This window comes from Hemicordylus capensis, chromosome 4 (assembly GCF_027244095.1).
Source record: "Hemicordylus capensis ecotype Gifberg chromosome 4, rHemCap1.1.pri, whole genome shotgun sequence".
Taxonomy (NCBI): Eukaryota; Metazoa; Chordata; class Lepidosauria; order Squamata; family Cordylidae; genus Hemicordylus; species Hemicordylus capensis.
In genome coordinates, this window is record NC_069660.1 from 12,578,131 (window position 1) to 12,595,203 (window position 17,073).

The window sequence follows — 17,073 nt, forward strand, 5'->3', positions numbered from 1 at the left end:
GCAATTAACTTGCAAGGGTGGAGTGCTTGGCAGACTGTGTGAGAGAAACAGTGGTTGGCAGTTTTGAATGTGCAGGCAGAGAGGAACACAGACAGCTGTGAGCCGGCTAGAGGTGAAGAAGCACTGTGAAGGGCAGGGTCTCTTTCTGGGAAGCTGATGATGAGGGGTCGCAGATTTCTGCCTTGTATGAGTGCTTCCTGTTTGCCCCCACTCAGATCCCCCCTCCACTACACCTCTAGTAGATAATGAGGTCATTCACAGAATCGAAAACTGTGTTCTACCCGGGTTTGGGAGATATGTGTACTCCCAATTTTTGCTTGTGTGGAAGCAAGGTTAGAGGAAAACCTGGGTAGAAGTGATTGTGTGGAAGGAAGATAGGAGGAAAAGCTACCCAGGTTTGCCTTCAACCTTGCTTCCACACAATCACTTCTACCCAGGGTTTCCTCTAACCTTGCTGCCACACAACCAAAAATTGTGAGCATACCCAGCTCCCCAACCTGGGTTGAACACAGTTCTTGATTGTGTGAATGACTTCAACGTGTGGCTCTCCAGATGTTTCTGAAATACAGCTTTCATCATCCCCAGTGTGGCTGAAGGTGATGGGAGTTGCACTTCACCAACATCCAATCCAGCCCACGATTCAATGTAGCTGCCAGAACATCTCCAACAAAGGCTGTCCAGCTTCAGCTTGAAGACCTACAGCAAGGGAGAGAGTGTGTGTGTGTGTGCGTGTGTGCGTGCGTGCGTGCGTGCACACACGCACACACACACACACGATAACTGTTAAACTGCTCTTACAATTAAGGAGTTTCTTCTAATATTTTTCTGAAATCTACTTTTTTGTAACTTAAGCCCAAGAGATACCCTCTGGGACAATACCATAATATCTGAGGCAAGGTCTCCCAAACATTGTGATTGCCTAGTATCTTTGGGTCTTCATAAGAGAGGGTATTCCACAGATAAAATCTCCTGCCATTCATTCCTTTTTTAAGGACTTCGGCCTGTGAGAGGCACTTGGGGGGATTCTGCTCTGTTTTCCGTAGCTTCTACTCACCTTCACAAATACAAACCCAGATATTAACAATTAACTAGCAATTAACTAAACCACATAGTGGAGTAATCTGAGGAATTATTAACCAAGCATTGGCAATACACTCAAATGCAAGAAACAGAGGCTAAGAAATGGTTTATGTTCATAGTTTTAACTTCTAGCTTCTTCTACTTATTATATTAAGAGACAATAGAGACAATTTATTATTTTGTAGGAGTAGATTGTTTGAACCGTTTTTGTCTATTTTGCTCTTCTGTTTTGCTGTCAAAGACCGAAATAAAGACTATGCTATGCACAGGAAAGGGTATGTAACTTTTCAAGACCGCTGAAGGCCTGAGTTAGGGTGACAAACACCATTCCCTGCCTTGTACCCTTCTCTTCCCCCCTCCAACTTTTTTAAAGTGGGGGCTAGAGGGCATCTTGCCGCCTCAACAGACACCCCAGGAATCTGCTGCCTGAAGAGACCACCTTACCTTGCCTCTTGGAAGCACCATTCCTGTAACTCATCAAAAGTGACTGACATCCTGGTCTCAGAGAATGGTCTCATTCAAGACACTATAAAGTCACCCCGCAGTAGCTGTGTACAGTGCGGCCAACGGGGAGGAAGTCACACCCCCGCCGCACCAAGCAGAAGCATGCCCCACCCTTCATGTTTACAGCAGGACTTGCCAGGAGTGGGGAAAGCCCTAATCGTGGTGGCAGGCGCTTCTGTGATTGCAAAATTGGATGGATCCAGTCTCACAGTCATGGAAGTACCCACCATCACACATTGGGCTTTCCCCTCGTCAGACAAGCCCCACTGTAACTAGCGTGGGCAGAGGGATTGTTGTGTTTGGTACATACTGGTGAGCCGACCAGCACAGCACAGATCCGTGAAATCGTAGTTGTCAGGCCAAGGGTCGAAGCCGGAAAGCAGTCCATAGGATAAGGCAAGCTCAAGGTCACACGTGCAAAGATCAGTGAGAGGCACTGCTGGTAGTCAGTCCAACAGGAAGAATGGTCAGGAGCGGGCAATGGCTCAGTAGCCAGAGACAGTACAGTCATCCTTTGCCAACCGCTAGGGTTCTATTCTGGCAAATCCTCACCACTGGCAAATTTGTGGTTGGCAAGGCATTAAGGTCCATGGGAAACAGGGGGGTCAGGGGAACCATGACGGCTAAAACACTTAAAGATAAAGGGAAAAATACAAAAAAAAAAGCTAGAAAGTCACAAAACATTCTGTAATATCGCCAAAAGTCACCAAGAAAAATGAGCAGATTGAACCCCTGGAAACTTTTTGAACCCCTCTCAAATCACTCAAAGGCATTTTAAATGCCCTCTCTCCTGCTGATATTTCCCAGCAACTGGCATTTAGAGGCATCTTGCCTCTGAGGCTCAAGGTGGCTTATAGCCACCAGACTAGTAGCCGTTGATAGACCTGTCCTCCATGAATTGGTCTAAGCCCCTTTTAAAGTCACCCAAGCTGGTGGCCATGACCACATCCCATGGCAGAGAATTCCATAGATTAATCATGAGCTGTGTATTTTATTTTATTTTTCTAAAATGTGCTGTGTAAAAAAGTACTTCCTTTGTCGGTCCTAAATTTCCCGACCATCAGTTTCATGGGATGACCCCTGGTTCTAGTGTTATGAGACAGGGAGGAAAAAAATCCTCTCTGTCCACTCTGTCTACTCCATGCATAATTTTTAGTGCGTAATGATGCTGTTTCATAACTAGTCTAAAACTATAATGGCTTCCCTAGAGAATTCGGAGAAGGGTAGACTTTTTGAGAGGGTCTTAAGAATGTTTGGTCAAAAGTCCTTTTTCTTTTCAGAGGGCTGTAATTCCAAGGGTTGCTTTCATAGAACCCCTGATGAAACAGGCTTGAAATTGGTTTAAATTTGTAGCGCAGACAGGTCAGTTTCTTTGGAACAGTGGCGTAAATTTAATTGGGTGGATGTGTTCCAAGAATGGGCTGCCATGGGTCCCCCCAAGAAGAGAGGCCAGCAAAGGCTCTGCACCTAGCACTCACGGCTCACCCCTCTCCTGTTGTTATTCCTGCTGCCTGCCCGCCACTGGCCACTGCTTGCCAGCCGGCTCGTGCAGTAGGGATCCGAATGGCCTCCTTCCTCAAACAAACAAGAGAAGAAAGAGACCATTCAACTTCTTACCAGTCCGTGAGCCAGCTGGGAAGTGAAGGGTGCGCAGGCACCCTGAAGCCAACCATGCAGCACGTCAGCCAAGAGCAAAAAATTGTTTTATAACCTGCTCTGTTTTCCGTTAATTGTGAATATCTGGATTTGTATTTGTGAAGGTGGGTAGAAGCAATGGGAAACAGAGCAGAATTCCCCCAAGTGCCTCTCACAGCATGAAGACCTTGAACAATGAATGGCAGGAATCAAGGACATCTTTTTAATCACTGTAATCACTTAAAATGTATGTCAAGGCCAATTAACCCAGGACACTGTTAGACTACAACTCCCATCATCTCCACCCACAATTGAATGGGGATTATGGGAGTTGTAGTCCAACATCATCTGGGGACTCAGGTTTGAGTACCCCTGCATGAATCAGTTAAACACCAAAGCCCTACTAAAGGAGAAATTATCTTGCAGAGCAACTTCAGTTTTCAAAGTAAGAAGGATAAATGAAACAGCAGTAATAAGTTTTATACAACTACAGGATGACTTTTCCTTATTAATTACCACCACCACCAAGCACACAATCTGCTGTTCCTTACTGCTTCCAGAAATTCCCTTTTCCTCTGATGTATTTTTAAAAACCAAAGGTAACAGCACCTTTTAAAAACCAAAGGTAAGATTGATCTTTGGACACATAATTCTGCTTTCACAGAAAATAAGGACAGGCTCTGCTCATCCAAGATTCCCCATCTGTTATGGGCTGGTCTCCCTCCACACAAACAGTTCTTTAATAACAATGAATGTGTGCCAAGCTGAGGCCAGCTTTGCTGTGTACAGGTGAGGAGATGAAAATGTGACACATGCAAACAGCATTTCAGTGTGAGAGAAGGCAGTCTGAAGGAAACGAGAACTAAAAAAGAGGAAGCCCATGGTCCAGGAAGAACAAAGACAAACAAACAGGCCTGCAAAGTTTCCCTGGTTCTCTGTCTCACTATGCGGTGGGTGCACAAACAGTCTGCTTTGGTTCCATGGTCAAAAGAGGAGTTCCCTCACTACCTTTTGTTTTTACTTCCGTGACAGTAGTGCCTTCATACAGGGGAGGTCAAGGTGAAGCACTCCAGCAGTTGTTGGACTACAGCTCCCATCAGCCCTAGTTGCAATGCCAAAGGCCATTGTGACTGGGAATGATGGGCGCTGTAGTTCAACAACAGCAGGTGACCCACCGTTGGGGATTCCTGGCCTAGATAATGACGTATTGCTCTGTCTATACATTTACGCAAAGCCCTGGGTTACACCCATTGGGATGTGGCATCTGGGTCATAAGTAAAGTTTGCTTCCGCTGTTTGTTCTTGGGTCACAGACCTACCTCTGACAAACTAGCAAATTACTGCCAAACCCAGAGTTAGAGAAAAAACCCTGCCTCCGTCAAGTGGATCTGAAAAAACTGCTCTAGAGATAGGTAATGTCCCTGCTAACTGAGAAAAGGAAGTGGAGAACAACTGGCCCTATCCATTCCCAGCACAGCATCCCTCCAGTGGCTGTTGCTGGTGCTTACCTTGTGTTTCTTTTTAGATTGTGTGAGCCCTCTGGGGACAGGGAACCATCTTGTTTGTTTATTTACATACATTGCTTTCAAAACTTTGGTTGAAAAGCGCTATATAAATATTCATAGTAGTAGTAATGTGTATGGGTACAGACTAACCTCCATGGATATGACCAGATGTCAAAACAAGATTGCCTGGTTTTGTTTTTAAATTATAGCATATTTTTTTTAAAACAGAAACAAAACAACAGAAATCATATTGTTAATACATTTAAGAAATGCATCTCAGCACATAAGGAATAGTCACATAAATTAAAAGGAAGGAATACAAATCTTACAACTGAACACGTATTTGTAAACTACATTTCAGAACTTAACTTCATGGGGGGGGGGCGCAATGGTGTGTTTTGGTCATGAATTCAAACTTTCTACTCCCTGCAATGATACGTCTCTCTCACACACAGGTCTTGGACGTTAAGCCTGTTCTTGCTTAAAGGCAGCCTGCTAATCTTAAAAGATTGGTCATCACCACCAACAGGCCACTTAATAAAGAAATAAACCCAGATGCCAATTCTGTCCTCACATCCATTCAGACAACACTATTGCAACACCTAATAGCATCAGCCCTCTCATCAGGACCTCATTCAGCTGCTTATCCTCCAATATTTATTTATTTTTATTTTAACATATTTCTGTACCACCCAAAACTCAGGTCTCTGGGCGTTTTACAACAAGCAAACAAACAAAAAGTTTAAAAAGTAGTTAAAACAAAATAGATGATATAGTAAACGTTAAAACATTACAACAATTTAAATTGTAAAACATTTTAAAACGATGTTAAAACTATTAGGATATTGTTAGAAAACAAGAGGATGCATGACATCACTTGCCACCAACATACTTCCTTCCCTCTGTTTACCCATTATTTACGTGTAGACTGTATGCTCCCTGGGAGCGGGGACCCATCCATCTCTATTGCCTATATAACTCTGTAAAGTGCCATGTACACCAGTGGTGTGTTCTGCATGTACACATACAAGATATAATGAGATATCTAGAATTAAAACAGAATTTATCAGCAGGTTTGAGCCTATTCGTTTGGAGTTCATTTGTAACCAGAGACATACATGTGTCAACTGAAACTAACCATGTATTTGATGCATTGGGCTCTAGACCACTACACCACAGAAACTGTTTGCCTTGAAGTTACCATGAGACTCTGTTGTCGCTTTCGTTGCAACAGACACACAGCTACCACACTGTAATTCATATGGTCTGCCATTTCAGTCCTTCACAGCAGTGTTGGAAATTTACCTAACCTTTATCCCATCTAGCTCTATTTATCTAAACCTAGCACAATTGCACCTTTGGGAGTAAAAACAAACAAACTGGAAACACCCAATCTAGGATGTTAGGTTAAATCTAGGACTGATCTAGAGTCTCCAAGAATCAGCATCAATCTTCAAGAGACGATCAAAAGGAATCCTGGAGATGTTGATGGCCGGTGTGTGTGTGGGGGGGCGGTTCTTAGGGAGCAGTGTCAATCAGACTTGGCCACACTACCCAAATCTAACAGATAGGAAAGCTAGCCCAAAGAGAGGAAGATTAAATAATTCTCCAAAATATCCTCTTCAATTGTAATTGAGAGCCAGCGTGGTGTAGTGGTTAGAGTGTTGGACTAGGACTGGGGAGACCCGAGTTCAGATCCCCATTCAGCTATGAAACTAGCTGGGTGACTCTGGGCCAGTCGCTTCTCTCTCAGCCTAACCTACTTCACAGGGTTGTTGTGCGGAGAAACCTAAGTATGTAGTACACCGCTCTGGGCTCCTTGGAGGAAGAGCGGGCTATAAAATGTAAAAAAATAAAAATAAAAAGTGAATGAATAAATAAATAAATAAATAAATAATGCACTGGCAAATATTCTTTTCCACGTGTAGGAGAAGACATAGACAGAAGCCAGCCTTTGACTCCACCTTTCATCGGATCTGAGATGTATCTATCAGACTTTTGCTCCAGGGCTGGCACGGAGAGGCACATCAAAGCTGAGGCGGCGACAGATTCTTACCTGGACCAAAACGAATCAACGGCTCCATCTTTCGCGATGCCTTCCTCGTGAAGGTGATGTGCACACCTGGAGGACTGGTGGTGGTGGTGGAGAGACAGCAGGTCCTTCCCATACACCTGCGTTCCATTTTTGCTGACACTCAAGGCCATACACTTTTTGCACGTTTGTTTTAAAAAAAAGAGGGCAACAATGCCAAGGCAAAGCTCTGGCCCACCGGCTTCCTGTGGCTACCTGAAGCTACAACGGTAGCGAGTGGTCGCAAGAAGCTGACAGCGCCTGCAGGTGGGAGAAGAAGGGCGACGACAAGGAGAGCCAAGCGGAGCAACTGGGCGAAAAAGTTCCCCTCCCGTCGAGATGCTGCTTTGCCGGCTGCCTCTGGGATGCGGATTTCGACCAGCCCGGATCGAACTCCGTTGACTGACACACGGATCTCCGCCTTGCCAGCTCACCGGCAACGGAATCTGACCTCCCTCTGCGAAGAAGCTCAGTCTGAGATGATCGGGTGGCTTTGTTTGTTTGTTTGTTTGTTTTCCCCCTTTTTGGCCGTTTCTCTTTGCAACAAACCGAGTCCACGTGTCACTTTTTCAGCGCCTCTTCCTGTTTGGGGCTTTCCCAGGAAGTTTGACTGCAAGCGCCGTAGGTAGCAGTAGCAGCAGCAGCAGCAGCGGCTTCAGCGCCCGGCTCTTGACTCCCGCTCTGACCGCTCCTGGGACGTTTAGCAAGGGATCGCATGTGCAAGCGGATAAAAGGAGGTCTTGCAGGGGTTGTGGAGGTCTTCCGTCTCCGCTTCTTTATTATTCCTCTCACACACACACACACACACGCCAAGAAAAGTTTTTTTTTTTTTTGGGGGGGGGGGGGGTTGCAAGCAACATTCAGACCGGCAAAAATGGTACGTGTGGATGTAATTCACAAGCACGCACTGCTACAGCACCCCTGTGCATTTTCTTTGTGCACACCTACTTGGGGGGTTTCTTTCTTACATTTATACCCCACTCTTCCTCCAAGGATCCCAGAGCTAGTAGGGTCACGTTCGATGACACAGAAGACTACCAAGAGTGGGAGAGAATTTCCAGAACTGGGAATGTTGACAGCACGGTTGCAGAGTGTTATAAATAACCACGGGTGAAGACACTGAGGTCATTGACAAGTGTCCTACCCAGGTTTGGGAGCTGTGTGTGCTCCCAATTGCTAGTTGGGTGGGTGCAAACAACTAGGGAGGAGGAGGAGGGAGAAGTGATTGAGGCTGTTCACACAATGGAGGAAAACTGGGCTAAGGGAACCCAGCTCAGTTTTCCTCCATCTCGAGAACCACTCACGTGAGAAACGCCAAAGTAACCCTCCCCTTAAACAAGGTTAACAGAGTGAGCACTCTGCCAACCCTGGTTTTGTTTTGTTTTAATAGTGAGTTGCCGTGGCACGGTTCCACGCCACGGCAAGTCACAAGGAAACCCCTGACCAGGAGGCTACAACAAGCCTCACAGCCTCGGGGGTCTTCCCATAATGCCCCATGCACTCGGGAGGGGTATTCTGGGACTTCCAAGGGCCAGGTGGCCCCTGATCACCGCAGCCCCAACCGGCTCTGTGATGGTGCTGGTTATCGTGCAGGTGGCCAGTTTGGCTGCCCCGGGCTCAACTACTGCTCATGTGCAGGGATAGTGGGCTTCATTCATTTGATTTCTATACCGCCCTTCCAAAAATGGCTCAGGGCAGTTTACACGGAGAAATAACAAACAAATAAGATGGAACCCTGTCCCCGAAGGGCTCACAATCGAAAAAGAAACATCAGATAGACACCAGCAACAGTCACTGGAGGGATGCTGTGCTGGGGGTGGAGAGGGCCAGTTACTCTCCCCCTGCTAAACAAAGAGAATCACCATGTTAAAAGGTGCCTCTTTGCCAAGTTAGCAGGGGTAAGTTTGGGAATGGGTTTGACCCACTCTCCCTGCCAAACCCTTCCCAGATCTACACACCAATCATGTGTAGAGCCTCAGTGTGTGGAATCAAGGTAGGAGGAAAAGCTGGGTAGCATAGCACTGCCCTACCCAAGTTTCATACCCAGCATTTGACCCCAGTAGGAGGAAAAGCTGTCCTACCCAGCTTTTCCTCCTACCTTGATGCCACACAATTACTTCTCTAGGGGTGTGTACAGAACTGTTCCAGGAGATTCCATTCAAGTCCAAACTGGACATGAACCAAACTGCCTGGTCCACAAGCCAGTTCATTAGAACCGGCCGGCAGTTCAGTTCATGCCCTAGAACCAGGTCGAACCAGTTCAGGATGCTTGCATAGGGGAATCTGGTAAGGATTCCCCTTTACAAGCATCGGGGAAACCCAAAGAGTTTGAAAAAGGGCAGGCGGAGGATAGGAGGTCATCTTGCCCACTGTGGTTATGGTTCCTCGGCAGCAGCTCTGCAAGGCCCCACCAGCGCCCTGCCCTCCCCCATCAGCATGAGCCGGTAGGGGCCCAGTTCAGGGCTCCGCGCAAGTTCAGAGGCCATTAGAGTGACCTCCGTACATGCATGGAGGCCATTTGTGTCACCACACAAATTTGCATGGTGACACAAATGGCCTCTGCACATGCACAGAAAGCCCAAACCAGGCCCCCACTGATGGCGGGGGTGGGGGGTGGGTGTCAGTAGAGTCTAGGGGAGCCACTGCTGAGGAACCATGCTGCCTGGCTGGTTTGATGTTGAACCTGGTTTGCACACCCCTACACTTCTCCCTCCTCCTACCTAGTTGTTTGCTCCCATGCAACCAGGAATTGGGAGCACACACAGCTCCCAAATCTGGGTAGGAGACTTGTGTGAATGACCTTTCTTTGGGACATAGCAGCATTGTCTGCAAGAAATGTCTTTGGCAGTACAAGGAGAAATGGATACACTTGATCAAGATCTGGGGTTCTAGAGGTGCCTGGACTACTCACTTGACCACTAGGGATGTGCACGAACCTGTTTGGAGGCCCTTTTACAGGCCTCCAAACAGGTTCAAACACCGGGGGTGGGGTTGAAGTTTGACACCGGGGGGGACGCTTTAAGGGTGGGGGAGGATGCACTTACCCCTCCCGCCGCTTCCCCCCCACCGGCACTCGTTGCTGGTAAAAACCTTCGGGGAGGCAGCGTACCTGCCTGCTGCCCCATTGCCCTCCTCGGCTGGAAGTACCAGGTGCATGTGCACACGTCACACACACACCATGGGCGCACATGCTCCAGGTACTTCCGGCCGAGGAGGGCAATGGGGCGCTGTCTCCCCGATGGGCTTTTTGAAAAACTGACACCGATGGGGAGAAAGCAGCAGGAGGGGTAAGTACACCCTCCCCCCACCCTTAAAGCAGCACCCCCGCCACTTTCAAACCGCCCAACTGCGGTTCCGTGCACATCTCTATTGACCACCGAGGAGGAGGAGGAAAGGTACCACCAAGTTCAGGAGGAGGCCAGCGTGGCTAACAAGTAGAGTCAGGGAAGCTATAAAAAGGAAGGAGACTTCCTTCAGAAAATGGAAGTCCTGCCCAAATGAAGAGAACAGGAAGGAACATAAACTCTGGCAGAAGAAATGCAAGGAGACAAAAAGGGATGCAAAGAGAGGGTGTGAGGAGCATATAGCTAGAAGTGTCAAGGGCAATAACAACTTCTTTAAATATACCAGAAGTAGAAAACCTGCCAGGGAGGTGGCTAGCCCCATAGATGATGAGGGTGTGAAAGGGATTATTAAGGAGATTGCAGAGAAGCTGAATGAGTTCTTTGCAACTGTCCTCGTGGCGGAGGATACTGACCATATACCCGCTCCAGAATTGAGCTTTTCTGGTTTAGTGGCTGAAGAACTGGGCCAGTTTGAGGTGACAAGAGAAGATGTTCTAAACTGTCTTGAAAAGCTAAAAATTAATAAATCGCCAGGACCAGATGGCATCCACCCAGGAGTTCTGAAGGAACTCAAATGTGAAATTTCCGATATCCTAGCAAAATATATATAACTTGTCCCTAAAATCAGCCAGGCTTTGTACCAGAAAGTAGCCAATGTGATTCCAATTTTCAAGAAGGGATCCAGGGGGGATCCGGGAAGTTACAGGCCGGTCAGCTTAACTTCGGTGTCAGGTAAATTGATGGAAGGCATACTTAAGGACAAAATCGTTAAACCTATAGAAGAACAGGCCTTGTTGAAGGAGAACCTGCATGGCTTCTGCAAGGGAAAGTCTTGCCTCACTAACCTTTTGGGAGTTCTTTGAGAGTGTCAACAGGCAGGTGGATAAAGGTGATCCAGTTCACTGTTTCTCAACCAGTGGTCCAAGGACCACTGCGGGTCCGTGGAAACTTGAGTGGCAGTCCGCGGCTGGGAGGTAAATCCCCCCTGCCAACAATGGAGGAGGCAGTGCCGGATTAACCTAGGGCCCCGCACTTCGTCTTGTTTCTTAACTGCTGCCTTTCTTTTTGTCTCCTTCAATTTGCTTATTATCTTTTGCATGCCTCTGACTTTTCCTTTTCCCACTCTTTTAATACCTACACGGAAGAGCAAGTTACAGGGAAAGAGAGGAAGTAAAGGCAGGAGTGTTTGCAGACTTGGCACGACCACAACCTTGTGCTGGGGGATGGGCTTTTTATCCCATCCCCAAGCACAGGCTCAAGGAGAGCCCTGATTGGTTGGGGCTAGGAAGGGGGCGGGGAGCGCACACTCTTTGTGTGGCTCCCTCACTTCTCCTTCCATTTTGGTCTCCGGCCAGCGTCCCTTCCTCCCTCCCCTCAGCGCAGAACGGGCTTTGGCTGGTCGTCCTTTTTGGAAAAGGCAGGAATGTTTGTAGACTTCTTTATTTCTCTTCCATGGGTGGGATGAGTTGGAGAAGTGCTTGGCAATGGGCCGAAGCTTGTGCATGAGGGATGGCTGGGAAAAGGGTGAGCTGGAAGTTTGAGGGGGTCAGCTTCTTAGGGTGAGGTAGCAGTCCTGCTCCTTTTTCCTTGGAAGTGACTTCTGAAATCAGTGGGTGTTTACTTCCAAATAAATGTGTGGAGTGGGGGGGAGAGAGCATGGGAACTACTTTCTCCAAAGTGGAAGTGCATGCATGTTTTCAGGGAGTTTACCCTTGGTTTTGTAGAGATGTGCAAATGCCGATGCTAGTTGGCTTACTTTGCCCATGAGTATGAGAACAGATAAAAAGTTGGAGGACTACTTCTGAACAGAAGGGAGAGACCGCTGTGCCTCGATCTCCAGACTGTAGTCACCCCATGGACTGGAGCGGCTGCTGGTGGGTCTCAGATGTCCATGGGTGCTGGTGGGTCTCGGAAGAGCGAGGAAGATCTTGCCCAGGAGAAGCCCATGGTGGTGGTGGGATGCTTCTCCTTTTCTGAAGGGCTGCCGGCTAGTTGATGGGATTATATCTAGTTTCACATTAATTTAATATCTTGTGTGTGTGTTTTATGAGTATGTAAGCAAAATACATTATTTGTTAACAAATTTTACTTTATTTATTAACTGAATACATATGAAGACATACCAAAGACATATTTATTCAACCGGGCTTTTGCAGGGGTTCTCAACCTTGGGTCCCCTGGTGTTGGTGGTCTTCAACTCCCATAATCCCCAGCCATAATGGCCAAATGCCATTGTGGTTGAGGGTTATGGGAGTTGAAGCCCACCAACATCTGGGGACCCAAGGTTGAGAACCCCTGATTTATAGTTTTAATGTTTGATTTTTTAAAAATGATTCCAATTGCAATTATTTTATATTATTTTAATTGTAAACTGCCCAGAGATACAAGTTTTGGGCAGTATAGAAGTCTGTTAAACAAACAAACAAACAAACAAACAAACAAACAAACAAACAAACTTGAAACCCCTTTACTAACTGCTGGTCCAGGAAACTGTGCATGAAGAATGTAGATGTCCTTGAAACTGCGCACAAAGAATTTACTGGTCCTTGACCCCGAAAAGGTTGAGAAACACTGATCCAGTTGACATAGTATACTTGGACTTCCCGAAAGCTTTTGATAAAGTTCCCCACCAAAGGCTCTTGAGTAAACTTACAGCAGTCATGGTATAAAGGGACAGGTTCATGTGTGGACTGGTAACTGGTTCAAGGACAGGAAACAGAGTAGGAATAAATGGACAGTTTTCACAATGGAGGTAGGTAGGAAGTGAGGTCCCCCAGGGACTGGTACTGGGACCAGTGCTCTTTAACTTGTTCATAAACTATCTAGAAGTTGGGGTGACTAGAGAAGTGGCCAAATTTGCAGATGACACTAAACTATTTAGGGTAGTGAAATCCACAACGGATTTTGAGGAACTCCAAAAAGATCTCTCCAAACTGGGGGAATGGGTGATAAAATGGCAAACATGGTTCAATGTAAGCAAGTGTAAAGTGACGCACATTGGGGCAAAAAACACCAACTTCACATATACGCTGATGGATTCTGAGCTGTCGGGGACTGACCAGGAGAGAGATCTTGGGGTCGTGGTGAACAGCTCATTGAAAGTGTCATCTCAGTGTGCGGCAGCTGTGAAAAAAGCTAATTCCATGCTAGGAATCATTAGAAAAGGGATCTAAAATAAAACTGCTAATATTATAATGCCCTTATACAAATCTATGGTGCAGCCACATCTGGAGTACTGTGTACAGCTTTGGTCACCATATTTTAAGAAGAATTTATTAGAATTGGAAAAGGTGCAGAAGAGGGCAACCAAAATGATCAGGGCCCTGGAGCACCTTACTTATGAGACTAGGCTACAGGATCTGGGGCTCTTTACCTTGGAAAAGGCAACTGCAGGGAGACATGATCGAAGTGTATGAAATTATGCATGGAGTGCAGAGGGTAGACAAAGAGAACCCCCCCCCCTCACAACACTAGAACCAGGGGTCACCCCATGAAACTGAAGGTTGGGAAATTTAGGACCGACAAACGGAAGTACTTTTTCACACAGCGCATAATTAATCAATGGAATTCTTTGCCATGGGATGTGGTGATGGCCACCAGCTTGGATGGCTTTAAAAGGGGCTTAGACAGATTCACGGTGGACAGGTCTATCAATGGCTACTAGTCTGATGGCTGTGGGCCATCTCCAGCCTCAGAGGCACGATGCCTCTCAATACCAGTTGCAGGGGAGCAACAGCAGGAGAGAGGGCATGCACATACCTCTTGCTTGTGGGCTCCTCAGAGACATCTGGTGGGCCACTGTGTGAAATAGGATGCTGGACTAGATGGGCCTTGTACCCGATCCAACAGAGCTGTTCCTACGTTGTTATGACTTTGCTCATTATCAACTACTTTTTACACATCATCTAACATATTACAGGTTTTCCATGAGTTGCATTTTCAAATTGCAGAATTTTTCTTTCTTTTTTTTAGAACTGCACTTGTGTGTCTGGTTGCACATTCTAATCTGCCTACTTTCCTTTTACTATAATTGTAACTGATAATTACCATCTTCAAATTCATGGACTTTTTGTTGTTAAACACCAAATGCAATATGCAAGGTACAATAGTTTCCAGAGACTTATCTGTAAGAACAGGATGCACAGGTGAAAGACGGCAATGAAAACCTGCTGTTTAATGTCCCTGCGAGGCACTACAACTATACTAAATTTGATCCAAATTGGTCCAGGCATTACAAAGTTGTTGGGGGGTGGGGGCGGGACAAACAACCACCATCTTGAAATGGGTTCTGGAATTCTTTTATGGGATATCAATGTTTAATGCCCTGTATAATCTTAACATGTATACCAAGTTTGGTGCAAATCAGTCAGGCGGTTCACAAGTTAACCCACTTTCACTTCAAAAGTTCACATCTCCGCCATCTTAAATTAAGGTGGATAACATAATCACAAAATACACTGTTGAGGTATCCCTATGTGGGACTATAACTGCACAAAATTTGGTCCAAATCAGTTTAGGCATTATAAAGGTGTTGTGGGGACAGATGCAGAGGGGCTGGTCTGGACTGCAAGCCCATTACGAGGACAAAATGTTGTATATATAAGCAATACAATTTTGAGGCTTATAATAGTGGAACCTTTAGTTTGCCACTTGCCTTAACTAAAGAGGCATTCCTGTGCCTCTTTAGTTCAGACACATCCCTGCAATAGTAAAGGTTGCCAGCAGTGCTCCCTCTAATATTTTTCATCTCTGTGCAGAATGCATTTTGTTCTGGGAGGCAGTATCAAGGCAATGTGTGCGCACCTGCATGCAGAACGTGTCCTTCCTGATTTGGCCTGAGCGCAATCTAAAATGAGCTGAGTGGACATCCAAAAAACTTGTGAGCCTGCGCACATGCACACGCCTTAGAGGGAACAGTGGTTACAAATGTGTACCTGGCACATGTGCAGTGGGGAAGTGACTTGATTAGCAAGCCAGAGGTTGCCAGTTCGAATCCCCACTGGTATGTTTGCCAACATATGGGAAACACTTTTATCAGGCAGCAGCGATATAGGGAGATGCTGAAAGGCATCATCTCATACTGCGCAGGAGATGGCTATGGTAAACCCCTCCTGTATTCCACCAAAGACAACCACAGGGCAATGTGGTCACCAGGAGTCGACACCGACTCAATGGCACACTTTACCTTTACAGAGAAATGATACCTGGTCACTAGTTTGCATCTAGGCAATAGAATGGGAGGGTGGAGCACTGTTTGTATACAAAAGCAAGTCATCATTGCAATCCATAAATTAAACAGGGGAAAGAGTGGGTAGATCTATTTTCACACAAGACACTGGGAGGTATGGCTTATACTGGGAGCCTGACTATATACGTTTACTTAGAAGTAAGCTCCGGAGTAAAATAGAGCTTACTCCCACACTTCAGTGAACACATGACTATCAGTTGAACTTTCTTATACTTCTTGTGGCCAATATATCTTAAACATATGCACAGGACAGAAAATGAATGTTCTCCTCACTTTAGGTTCTTACCATGCATGTTTCAGACCAAGATGATTTTACTCTTCATGCATGGAAATGATCACTGGAAAACACCTTTGAACCCCTTGCCCTGTATACCAAGTTAATGCAGGATGGAGAACAGAGAAGTTACCCATTTAAGGGAGAGCAGGTTGAAGCCTTCTACTACTACTAGTCAAGTTGTCTAAACCCAGTCAAGTAGTTATCCTAAATCCCTGTAAAATGCAAGAGAAATTAACGTACATTCATGTACGTGCCACCTTTAGTAGACTCAAGGCAGAATCAAAGACAAAATAATCCTGCAGTTTATAGGGTATGCTGTTTCTAATCCCTTTTCTTTAAGAAATCCTTTTAAAAAGTGTTTCTCTTACATGAATAGCCCATTCTCACAGCTCTTCACCACCTCTACAGCTGGATGAAGGCAGAACTCTATTGTCTAGGGACAGTAAGAACATGACCAAGCTCTCCTGGATTAATTCACACATCATGCAAGGTTGTGGCAATGTGTAGACAAAATGGAAGACACAAACAGGGAAGAGAGGGGAAAGTACTTTGATGTACTTTTTCAACAAGTGGTATATACTGGGAAAGAAGTCTTACAACATGCATTGTGTGACTTTTCAAAGTACATATATGTGCCAAGGTAAACTGTCTGCATCATCATGAAGCTAGGCATGGGTTTCTGGTCCTCTCAAATACGTGGCACAGACAGCTGGAGCTAATCCATTAAAATAATTGTTTCTAGATAGATTTGTAGTAGCAATGATGATTTCTATAACAGAGATATCAATTTTAGTGTATGCACAAAACTATTTGATATAATTATCTTACACCAGGCCTTTAAAAAGCTGGTGTAGAACAATGATTAACTGAATGAACTCTGAGCAAGGATGTACCTGGTTAGGACATAGGAAGCTGCCATATACTGAGTCAGACCATAGGTCCATCTAGCTCAGTGTTGTCTACACAGACTGGCAGCGGCTTCTCCAAGGTTGCAGGCAGCAATCTCTCTCAACCCAATCTTGGAAGATGCCAGGGAGGCAACTTGGAACCTAGATGCTCTTCCCAGAGCAGCTCCATCCCCTGAGAGGAATAGCTTACAGTGCTCACACTTCTAGTCTCCCTTTCAGATGCAACCAGGGCAGACCCTGCTTAGCTAAGGGGACAAGTAATGCTTGCTGCCACAAGACCAGCTCTCCTCTTAAGATGACCAGACACCTGGTTCAAGTGTCACTTCTACCGCAAACCTGGGCAAGCCATTGAGACTGTTCACACAACCGAAAACCATATAGGACAAGTATCCTACCCTGGTTTCTGAGATGTGCATACTCCCAATTTTTGATTGTGTGGGAGCAAACAACTAGGTAGGAGGAGGGAGAAATGATTGTGTGGGAGACAGGAGCTGGGTAGGCC

The 17,073-nt window shown here is 46.0% G+C and overlaps 1 protein-coding gene across 1 annotated transcript in view; it reads right to left on the reverse strand.

Annotated features, from left to right (window-relative positions):
* Positions 1-6,928, reverse strand: part of SLC17A9 (solute carrier family 17 member 9) — a 45,840-nt gene extending 38,912 nt beyond the window's left edge. The window contains exon 1 of the mRNA XM_053248959.1: positions 6,780-6,928. Coding sequence (XP_053104934.1) covers positions 6,780-6,928 — 149 coding nt within the window. The remainder of the gene's footprint in view (positions 1-6,779) is intronic.
* Positions 6,929-17,073: the final 10,145 nt, after the last annotated feature.